This window comes from Chrysochloris asiatica, unplaced genomic scaffold (genome assembly GCF_000296735.1).
Source record: "Chrysochloris asiatica unplaced genomic scaffold, ChrAsi1.0 scaffold00011, whole genome shotgun sequence".
NCBI classification, from domain to species: Eukaryota; Metazoa; Chordata; class Mammalia; order Afrosoricida; family Chrysochloridae; genus Chrysochloris; species Chrysochloris asiatica.
The window spans coordinates 13,527,760-13,539,757 of record NW_006408529.1 but is presented as its reverse complement, the minus strand read 5'-3'; the positions used below and the strand labels follow the sequence as shown (position 1 = coordinate 13,539,757).

At 38.3% G+C, this 11,998-nt stretch overlaps 1 protein-coding gene across 1 annotated transcript in view; it reads right to left on the bottom strand.

The window, feature by feature from the left end:
- WWC2 (WW and C2 domain containing 2) overlaps positions 1–11,998 on the bottom strand; it is a 323,966-nt gene that overhangs the window by 65,785 nt on the left and 246,183 nt on the right. Inside the window, exons 15-16 of the mRNA XM_006834501.1 lie at positions 6,085–6,277; positions 3,246–3,410 (exon numbers count right to left, since the gene is read on the bottom strand). Of these exons, the coding sequence (XP_006834564.1) occupies positions 3,246–3,410; positions 6,085–6,277 (358 nt within the window). The remainder of the gene's footprint in view (positions 1–3,245; positions 3,411–6,084; positions 6,278–11,998) is intronic.

The following is an 11,998-nucleotide window of genomic DNA, read 5'->3' as shown; positions in this document are numbered from 1 at the left end:
ATCCAAGGTGGCGGCTCCTGGAGCAGTTGAGCGTCCTGGACTAGAAAGCAATAGATTTCTTGCTTTGCCACAAATTCCCCAGCTGTGAGCCTTCCAACCTTCTAAATATTCCTTTACATGTAGTTCAGAGTTCTGGGACCAGCCCCTGAGCCTGCTTGGTCGGGTATTCTGTGTTGTTGGTGGAGCTCTTTGGTACACACCCACCTGATCTACCATCTTGTTTGTTCTCCAATATAGACTTAATTAAGATAGACTGTTGTTGTTGTTAAGTGCCATCGAGTTGGTTCCGACCCACAGTGACACTGTATTAAGGTTTCCAAGGAATGGCTGGTGAGCTTGAACCACCAACCTTGCAGTTCAAACAGACTTTGCAGTCCAGCACATTAGCCCACAGTACCATACCAGGACTACAGACACAGAGATTAATGGAAGATAATTTAGAGTATAGAAACACACATTTACAGTCAAGTGATTTTTGTCAGATGTGCCAAGACAATCCAACAGGGGAGAGAACATTTTTTTCCACAATGCTGGGACAACTAGATTGTCATATGTAAAAGAATAAAGTTGAATCCCTTTCCCAAACCACACATAAAAAAATAAATTTAAAATAGAGACCTAAATATAAAATGAAGCTATAAAATTATTAGAAGAAAACACAGCAGCAAATCTTCATTCTCCCAATTTACGCTTGGTTAGGTAAAGCCTTCTTAAATAGGACACCAAAAATGTAAGCAACAAAAAAATAAATAAATTGAACTTGAAAATTTCAAATGTTTGTATTACAAATGAAACCATGTAGAAAATTAAAAGACAAGACAGAATGAAAGAAAACATTTCCACATTATTTATCTGATAAGGGATTTCTATCCAGAACACACAAATAACTCATAACTCAGCAATAAAGATCTAAATAGACATGTCTCCAAAAAAAGATATACTAACTGCCAAATGTTGTTAAGTGCCGTGGACTTGGTTTCAATGCACAGAAAACTTGTGTAAGGTTTCTGGGGCGTTTAAAATCTTTTGCAGGAGTTGAAAGCCTCATCTTTCTCCTGTGGGACAACTGGTATGCACCAAACACCGACCTTGTGGTTCACAATTCAGTGGTTTTTCCTATGCCATCGTGCTCCCTAATGGCCAAATACGTACACAAAAACATGTTTAACCTCATTAGTTATTGTTTTTGTCGTTAAGTGCCATTGAGTCAGTTCCGACTCACAGAGACCCTGTATAGAGTTTCCAAGGAGCAACTGGTGAGTTTGACACTGACCTTGAGGTCCAATGCTTATCCTACAGTGCCACACCAGGACCCTCATTAGTTACTGTTGTTGTTAAGTGCTGTCAAGTCAGTTCTGACTAACAGTGACCTTGTAAATAATTGCCAACCTTGCGGTTCAAACTGATCTCATGGTCCAGTGCTTATCCTACAGTGCCATACCAGGACACCTTATTAGCTACTGTTGTTGTTGTTAAGTACTGCAGAGTTGGCTCCAACCCATAGTGACCCCATATAGGGTTTCTGAGGAGTAGCTGGTGAGCTTGAACCTCCGACCTTGCGGTTCAAACCGACTTTACAGTCCAGCACATTAATACACAGCCCACACCAGGACTTCATTAGTTAATAGGGAAATGCAAGTCAAAGCCACAGTGAGCTACCTACCACTTCATTTCCAGTAAAATGGCCTGCTGAGGATATGCAGAAACTGGAACTTTGGTGGTGACAACATAAAATGGTGATGTAATCATTTTGGAAAATAATTTGACAGTTGCAAATGTTAGACATAGTTACTACATGACCATGTAAATACCTATGTAAATACCCAAAATAAATGAAAACATGTTAAAACAAAATTTGTACACAAATGTTCAGAGAAGCATTATTTATAATAAAAAGGAGAAATAACTTAAATGCCCACCAACAGTAAATGGACAAACAAAATGGGGCATTATCCATACAACAGAATACTATTCTGCAGGAAAAGAACTGATGTACAGACATATACTACAATACAGATGAACCTTAAAAACATTGTTAATTAAAAGAAGGCAAGTCTTAAAAGAACATATATTGTATTTTTCTATTTATATGAAATGCCTAGAAAAAGCAAATTTATGATAGAAAGACTAGTTTTTGCCTAGTGTTTTAGTCTATGTACATAAAAAGCCCAGAATAAGCAAATTTATAGAGATAGAATAAAGGGTAGATTTATAGTGATAGAATAAAGCTATGGTTTGGGGTAGGAGGTTGTGGGGAGACTATGAAGTGATTGCTAATGGATACGGGGTTTCTTTTGGGGATGATGAAAATGTTCTAAAATCCAGTTTGTGGGATGACTGCACAATTTGTGAATGTACTAAAAACCACTGAATTGTGTACTTTAAATGGGTGAACTGTATGAATTACAGTCTGTATGCAGTATGTGAATTACACTGCAATAAAGACATACAGACAGTGAATATTATAAAAAGCATCCTTAAAGTAGAAATCATATTTCATCATCTTGTGTGCCTTATTTAACACTCAACTGGCCATGTAATAATGTAAGCTCTACTGACACTGCTCCCCTTTCCACATGGTCCACTGCAATTTCTTGCACATAGTAAATGATCTTTCAAAGCACTATAGCTTAATTATCTGACTTTTGCTTAATAAACTCTTCCCTCACAGATAATTTAGAATAATAAACCTGAACTCATTCAGTAATGATGGCCATGAATGCAGTATCAGCAATGGCCTCTAAAATGTTTTTGAAGTACCGAAGAACAACTGCTGTTTGTCAAAAAATTTTTAGTAGAAAATATTTATGAATATTGACATTATAAATAGAAAGCTATGATACTATTTAGCATTAATAATAGCACATTTATAAAATATGAGTTCCAAATATACAGCTTGACACAGCAATCAAATATGTGAAGAAAATGTCTGAAAATATAAAGTTAAATCAGAAGGTTGGCCATGGTTACTTAACACAATGATGTCTCCACATCAATTATTTTTATGAAAGGAAGTCTGAACAGAAAAGAGGGATCCTTTTATAAACCATTCTTGAAACAAAGCTGAAAATTACCTCTTTTTTTTTTTTTAACTTTTATTTTTTAGAGAAGCTCTGAGAAAGAAACACAGGGAGGAAAAACAGGAAGGATAGAGAGAGTGAATTAAAGTAAATTGGTATCATGGTATTCTAAATTTTACGTTATTTTATTAAATTTTAATGTCATTTTTCTATAGTTTGACTCACCAAGTCTACAGCCTCTACAGATGGCTGGTTTGGCTGAAACACTGAGTCTTCATTTTCACCTTCATTCTGCGTGCATGGCATTTGTTTTGAAGGAAGTAAATTATACCACAGAGTGAAAATCTCATTGGAAAATGGTAAATCGGCCAAGCTGATCTGAGTTCCAGCCTATGTGAAAGGAGAGAAAACAGCAAAACAACAAAACACAAAAGAGAGAAAATAAAATATTTAAATTAGAATTAATAGATGAGCTTGTCTCAGGGTAAAATTACTCATGAAATAAAGCACTGGTAAATTTTTAGAAGCTCAGAGATACCTTGTGTTTTCAAGCATTATAACATAAAAAATAATCACCAATCTAAAAGTCGACCGTTAGATTTGTTGTTGTTATTGTTGTTAAGTGCCGTTGAGTCAGTTACTAGTCATATTGACCCTGTATAGGGTTTCTAAGGAGCGGCTGGTGAGTTTGAGCTGTCGACCTTGTGGTTCAAACCAACCTTGACGTTGAGTGCTTATCCTAGGGCACCATGTCCATTAGAGTGACTTTTATTATTAAAAAAATGAAAACAAAAACAAAACTCCATTATCCACTGGGTGGTTTGGGAATTGGAGGTGGAGACAAGAAAACTAGTGCACTTTGGTTCGTTGTGAACCATTGGATAAACTTTCTTCTTTTTGTGAAATGTTAAAAAGTAAAAGCGAAAGGTTTTCATGGTGTACCAAATCACACACTTTAGTCAGAACCTAAATTAAACAGCATTGTTTTAAAAAAGGCTATCAATAATGTACATCTTAAAACTACATATTTTCTTTTTGACAATCCAGATCTTTATCTATTGATTAAAAAAAAATTTTTTTTAAACCTGTTGTTGTCATTGCTAAGAGTTGGTTCCAGCTCAGAGTGTCCTGTATAAGGTTTCCAAGGAGCAGCTGGGGGCTTTGAACCACCAACCTTGCAGTAAGCAGTTCAGTGCTTATCCTACAGCACCACATCCTGTTGCTGTTAAGGTGCCATAGAATCAGTTCTGACTCAGAGCAACCCTATATACAACAGAACGAAACACTGCCTGGTCCCGTGTCACCCTCACAATTGCTGTTACGCTTGAGCCCACTGCTGCCGTGTCAGTCCATGATGTTGGGGGGGTCATCCTCATTTTTGCTGACCCTGATGACAATATGTTCTTAGTACGATTGAGGAAGTCTGGCCATCCTGGTTTCTAAGAAGCATTCAGGCTGTACTTCTTCCAACACAGATTTGTTTGTTCTTCTAACAGTACACGGTACTTTTCATATTCTTCTCCAATACCATAATTCAAATGCATTAATTCTTGTATGCTCTACCTTATTCAGTTTTCAACTCTGACATGCATATGAGGTTACTGAAAATACTATTGCTTAGGTCAGGCCCTGACTAGTCCTCAAACTGACTTTGCTATTGAACACTTTAAAGAGGTGATGTGCAACAGATTTGTCTAATGCAATACGTCATTTGATTTCTTGACTGCTGCTTTCATGAGTGATGAAAGTGGATCCAAGCAAGTCATAAATCTAAAGTTAACTATTTCACAGGTAAAATCAGTATTATTATTTATTCAACTTCATAAGACTTTTTGACACAATATCTGCCAATCTAGCAAGTGTAGCAAGTGAGGTTGGTCAGTTTGCTCATATACTTTGACCTTGTTACCAAGATGGACCAGTCCCTGGAGAAGGATATCATGCTTGGTAAAGTGGAGGGTCAGGAAAAAGAGCGGAAGACTCTCAGTGACATGGATTGACACAGTGGCTGCAACAATGCACTCAAACATAACAATAATTGAGAAGGTTGCGCAGGACTGGGCAGTGTTCCTTTATGTTGTACACAGGGTTGCTATGAGTCAGAACTGATTTGATGGCACTGAACAAACAAGTCTATTATACTTTCTGTTATCTAACTTTAATTACTGTCAGACAATATTACCAAACATTCTTTTCAAAGAAAAGAAAAATTTACTAAGAAAACCACCACCTTTTTAAACAGTGTTCATCATGAAATACGCACATTTCTGTGATTCCTAATGCACTAATGAGAAGAAAAACTCAAGTAAGAGACCCACCTTACTTTTGAAAACATGGACTCCTCTAGGACCTGACCTTTAAACCCATTACGTCATTTTTCTGGTTATTATGTATATGTTAACTCATTATGTCTATATAGACTCCTACTTTTTGCATGTAAATACCATACCGCTTTAAACAGCACCACATCTTCTAGGAGCTGTCCCAGCATGGTGGTGGGATGGCAAAGAGCTCAATAAAAGAGCTCCAGATGCAGACTCTTGCTACAGCTACATGTGCAGCAGTGACCCATGTGTGCGATGTCTTTTTTATCTGGCTCTATCATTCACTAGTCCATCATTCAGGGACACACCACTACCTCTCAGGCAGTTTTTAATCTAAAAACGGGATAATCACACCTTTCCCATACCTTTCATAAGACTGTCGTGAGGATTAAATGAGACAATATAAACAATGTACTCAGCACAATGCTTAGCATTGGGAGTCAGAAGCACATTCATTCTGTAAGTGACAGTCATAACAGAGGTAAACGCCTTTCTTTAGACAAAGAGTAGAAATGGAAAGTATCTTTTAAAGAAATTCAGAATTTATAAGCAGATTTTAAACAGAAGGAAGAACAGAAATCAATATTACAGAAAAAAATGAAACAACTATTTGCTATGTGCTGAGGCACTCTGCAGATTAGTAGTGCTTGCAGGGCTGAGAAAATAGCAACTACAAAATATATTCTCAGAACATACAATAATAAGTGTTATTTAGTAATGGTAATTATGAAAAATCCTACCAGGCATTCTTCCCTTCGGTGTGTAGTGACAGAGCAAAGGTCGACTCTCAGCGTCTTCTGTTGTAAGGCCGTTTGGGAAATAGCCACTCTGAACACATCATTGAATAGAATGGATTCTGTGGCTGGGTGGACTTTTGTTCTGAACAGACAGCTGACATCAGTTGAGGAGGGAAGTACAGCAACCCTAAAATAGCTGCAAAGAACAAGAGTAAAATGCATTTTGCAGAAACCTCAATTATACTGAATTCACAGTTATCGTTTGAAATTATCTACAGAGTGAGAAACACAAGGAAACGTGGAGTACATTGTCAACCTAAAGCTGTGCTGCTCCAACGGATCCAGGCTCAGCTGCAGAGAGAGGCTCTGCTGAGCCCTGTGTGCTGGCTGAACCACTGAGCAGACAAAGGCCCTGCTTCCACTCAGTGCTGCCTGAAGTCCACCACAGGGCTGCAGCAAAGGCCCAAGATGGGGCAGTCAAGAAGAAAGGCAATGGGGAGAACAACTTTAAAAACCCACTTGCCCCCAGGCGTAGCCAATTCTAAAACAGAGACATCTGAGCCTGGGAGAATAGGAACATACTAAGTATATACTGATGATATGCCAAAGAATCTACACTGAAGTATTAAATGAGACATGAGGATGGTATTTTCCCAGGAATACAACGCATTCTCCTACTAGCAAAAAAGATCGAGTAGCATATTGTTAAGAAAATTTCACATAGATGAAGTAACAGTTCAAAAATATAATTGCCTAGCATTTTAGAAGCCTCAGATACAACAAACTATTAAGTCTTATACTTTGCAAAGTTCAAAGGATACTGCTACAGAAAACCAATAATGTCTCATAATTCCTCATCTGAAGCACATACTATAAATCCCAGAAAGCGCTCACTCACTAAATGTCTCCCACCTTCCTTCCCAGGCTTGTCTAACTTAAATGCTAAAGGTGACCTTTCTCCAACTATGCTGTTGTTGTTGTTGTTGTTAGGTGTCTTTAAGGCAGTTCCAGTGCATGGCGACCCTACGTACAACAGAACGAAACACTGCCCAGTCCTGTGCCATCCTCACAATTGCTGTTACACTTGAGCCTATTATTGCTGCCACTGCACCAATCCATTTAGCTAACTCTTCACTTTACCAAGCATAATGTCTTTCTCCTGGGGCTGGTCCTTCCTGCCATGTCCAAAGTGTGAGAGACGGAGTCTCCCCATCCTGGCTTCTAAGGAACAGCTGGCTGTACATCTTCCAACACAGATTTTGTTTGTTGCTCTGGCAGTCTGTGGTACTTCTAGTATTCTTCTTCGACACCGTAAGTCTAATGTATCAATTCTCTTAAGGGCTTCCTTATTTTAAGGTCTACCTTTCTCATATAAATGAGGCTACCGATAACACCATGGCTTGGGTCAGGCCCACCTTTGTACTCAAACTGACATCTTTGCTCTTGAACACATCTGATTTCTAAACTGCTGCTTCCATGAGTGCTGAGAGTGGATCCAAGTAAAATGAAGTCTTTGACAACTTCAACCTTTTCTCCACCACTTAACAACAACAAAATTTGCTAGTCTAGTGGTAAGGATTTTTGTTTTCTTTATATATTGAGGTATACCCCATAGGGAAAGTTGTGGTCTTTGATCTTCATCAGCAAGCATTTTAAGTCCTCCTTGCTTTTAAGCAAGCAAAGCTGTATCATCTATATAAAGCAGGTTGTTAATGAGACTTCCTCCAATCCTGATGCAACATTTTTCTTGTAATATAATATATAATCTATATAATCTAGCTTTTCAGATTATTTGCTCAGCATACAGACTGAATAAATATGGTGAAAAATACAACCCTGGAGCACACCTTTCTGATTTTAAACCATTCTGTATCCCCTTATTCTGTTCCAACGACTATCTCTTGCTCTATACACAGGTAGGTTCCTTAAGAGCAAAATTAAATGTTCTGGAATACCCATTCTTTGCAATGACACCCATAGCTTTTCATGATCCACACAGTCGAAAGCCTTTGCAAAGTCAATGTGGTATTCTCTGCTTTCAGCCAAGATCCACTTGCCATCCACAATTATAGCCCACATTCCAAGTCCTTGTCTGAATCTTGCTTGAACCTCTGGCAGTTCCCTGTTGATGTACTGTTAAAGTCATTTTTCTAAATTACAATGCAGAATTGAGGATTGTCATACATCCCTATATTTTATATCAACATTATTACAGAGACTTAACATTCAAAACTTCGTGGATGCCTGGTCACTACTGTTTTAAGAGCCTTCCTAGGGCACAGATCACTCCCCCTGGGAGGCTATAGATTCTGTGGTAGAAAATCTTATTTTTGCTCCCTTCATGTAAAAGCAATAAAGGAGAAGTATATTACAGAGTATACTAGAGCAAAAGATCATTAAAAAGACCGAAAACAAAGAAAAGACCAAAATGAATGTCAGAAGAGACTCTGAAACTTGTTCTTGAACAGACAAGGGTTAAAGCAAATGGAAGAACAAGTGAACTAAAAGAGCTGAACAGAAGATTTCACAGGTTGACAGAGAAGAATTCAAGCCTTGAGTTGCAAATGAAAGAATTATCTGGGCAAAATATTGAATGACACAGAAAACCTCAAAAAAAGATATAAGGAATACACCTTATACGCCTTACTGTACCAAAAAGAGTTAGTCAATGTACAACCACTTCAGGAAGGAGCACATGATTAAGCACCAACAGTAGTGGAGGAAGAAGTCCAAGATGTACTACAGCACTGGAAAAAACAAGGCTCTAGGAAATGACAGACTACTTATTGAGGTTTTTCAACCAACAGATGCAACACTGGAAGTACTCACTCTTCTATGCCAAAGACGTTTGGAAGACATTTCCTGGCCAACTGGAAGAGATCCATATTTGTGCCCATTCCAAAGAAAAATAATCCAACACAGTGTGGAAATAATCAAACAACATCATTAATCACACATGAGTAAAACTTTGTTGAAGGTAATTCAAGAACAGTTGAAGGATTACAGTGACAAAGAACTGCCTGATTCAGAAGAGTTCATGGAATGAGTGTTATCACTGCTGATGTCTGATGAATCGTGGCTAAAGATTCCCTGGATCTTATTGGCTATGCAAATTATGAATAACATAGCAAAGAATGGAAATTTCAGAGCACTTAATTGTGCTCATGTAGAGCCTATACATAGACCAAAAGGTAGTCTTTAGAACAGAACAAGGAGTTACTGAATGGTTAAAAATCTTAAAATGTATCAGAGTTATATCCTTTCACCATAGTTATTCAATCTGTATTATCAGCAAAATATTTAGAAGCTGACTATAGGAAGAAGATCAAGATTGAAGGAATGAAACAACCTGTGACATGCAGATGACACAACCTTGTTTGCTGAAAGTCAAGAATACTTAAAGCACTTATTGATGAATATTGTAGACTAAAGTCATCACTATAGATTATACCTTTACATAAAGAAAACAAAAAATCCTCACTTCTGAATCCATACACAATATCCTGATAAAACACAGAAAATATTGAAGTTGTTAAGGATTTCAATTTACTTGGATCCATAGTCAATGCCCAGGAGAGCAACAATCAAGAAAACAAATGATGTACGGCACTGGGCAAATCTGTTGCAAAAGACCTCTTTAAAAGTGATCAGAAGCAAAGATGTCACTTTAAAATTAAGGTGTGCTTGACCCAAGCTTGCCATAGTTTTTGAAATCAACTCAGATGCAAGCAAAAGCTGGACAGTGAATAAAGAAGACCAAGGAAGAATTGATGCTTTAGGATGATGGTGTTGGAGAGGAATATTGAATATGCATAAACAAATCTGTTTTGGAAGAAGTACAGTCATATCCTGTTTAATTGTGCTTCTCAGATGCTGTGTTTTGTTTTTATAAATTGAAGGTCTGTGGCAACCTTGCAATCAGGCAAGTCTGTCGGGGATATTTTTCCAACAGCATGTGCTCACTTTGTGTCTCTGTGTCATATTTTGCTAATTTTCATAATATTTCAAAGTTTTCATAATGCTATTGCATACTTAACAGACCATGTAACTTCTATCTGCACTGGGAAATAAAAAACTTGGTGTGACTCCCTTTATTGCAAAATTGGCTTTATTGCAGTAGACTGGAAGCAAACCGCTATTATCTCTGAGGTGTTCTTGTAGAGCCAGAATACCCCTTGGAAGTGAGGATGGTGAGATGTCATCTCACATACTTTGGACATGTTATCAGGAGGCATCAGTCCCAGGAGAAGGTTACCAGGCTTGGATCAAGGTAGAGGATCAGCACAAACCAAGGAGATCTGTAACAAGATGGACTGACACACACACAGGCTGCAATAATAGGTCCCAACACTGCCAACGGTTACAAGGGCGATGCAGGGCAGTGTTTTGTTCTGTTATAAACGCCAGCATATTAGAGAGTCAGAATGGAAGGGATTTTCTGTCTTTCTGGCCTTCAGTTTTACTGTCACCAGGGGATTAACCATTTCAGGGAGCTTACATGTTTCCCAGGTTTAAAACAAACAAACAAGGTTTTAAATAGTTTAGATTCAAAGGCATAAGAAAAGTACTTTTCCTCTCATTCTGCTGCAGTGGTCGCCTTGAGCTGCTACGGAAACATTATGGTTGCAGCCAACCAGCTGAAACATAAACTCTGTTCACCGTAATTAATAATCAAGACTTCAGTTGTGAAAGGCTGAGTTATTAAAGGGTATTTGACTAGGTTGTCAGTTCTAGCTGTGTCACTATTTAGGTCAAGTGTTTTTGACTGAGAAAAGAAAACGTTGCTTTGATCTCTGGCATATTCAGAGAGTTATATATAGACAACAGAGAATTCTGTGGACCCAGGTTGGGCTGAGTATGACTACTGGACCACACCCATACCTCTGAGGGCACCGAGGTAAGTGACTATGCTGATGTGGTGGCAGCAGAGCATTTGGGTCGGTTTGCCCTCACAATATTACACATGTACTCTTGGGTCACTTGGTAGTTTTCTCCTGCACTTTTTCAAGTTTCCTCTCACTATTCATACATTTTGTCCTTACTAGACCTGTCTCCTCCCTGTTATGCCACAGAAACCTTTACTAAAAGGTTGTCAACATCACTCTCCAATATAACAGCATATTCATTGGTAGGGAGCAGTCACAAATTAATACTATATAATCAGGCCAGTCTTCCCTGAATGTTGATGGCTGGTATTTTTAAGTTCCATTCTAGGAAACAGGTGTTCCAACCATGTTCCCTCACACTTTCTCTCTTTACTGTCCTCCTCTCCATTAGGTAGCTCCTCCCATGACTTGATCCCAGGAGGCCTTCCAAGGAATGCTACTTCACTTCCCTCCAGTTTCTACAATCATCAAAACATAGACATCCACTAGCTCTATTCTTCTATCCCTAGTAAATAATCTAAATCTAGCTATTTTGTTTCTAGATCACGTTTCCTTTACGATGACAATTCTTGGACTATTACACTGTGAACTTAAAAAGTGAATGTGAAGGGAAAACATTCATTAACTATTGCATTGATTCCTTTAAAAGTCCCTTTCAACTGAGGAATGTCATTAAGGAAAACATCCACCTGGCTGGGTGAAGATCTGGGCATCACCTTCCACGAGCTCTTTCTCATGTCCTTTCTACTGCCATATTCAGGTGTCCTGCTGTGATACTGTAGGATTAGCACTGGACTGTTAACCAAAAGGCTGACACTTCAAACCACCAGCTGCTCCTTGGAAACCCGACACACAGTCACTGAGTCGGAACTGTCGCAATAGCATTTAGCAACAACAAATGTCACATTAAACCTGCTATTTAGACCCAACTCTTACAATGAAGTTTAAATGCAGGGTGGACTTACAGATTCTAGAGTCTAAGTCAGAGGTGCCAAGTGTACCTCTGGCTTCTTTATATCAATTTCCAGCCA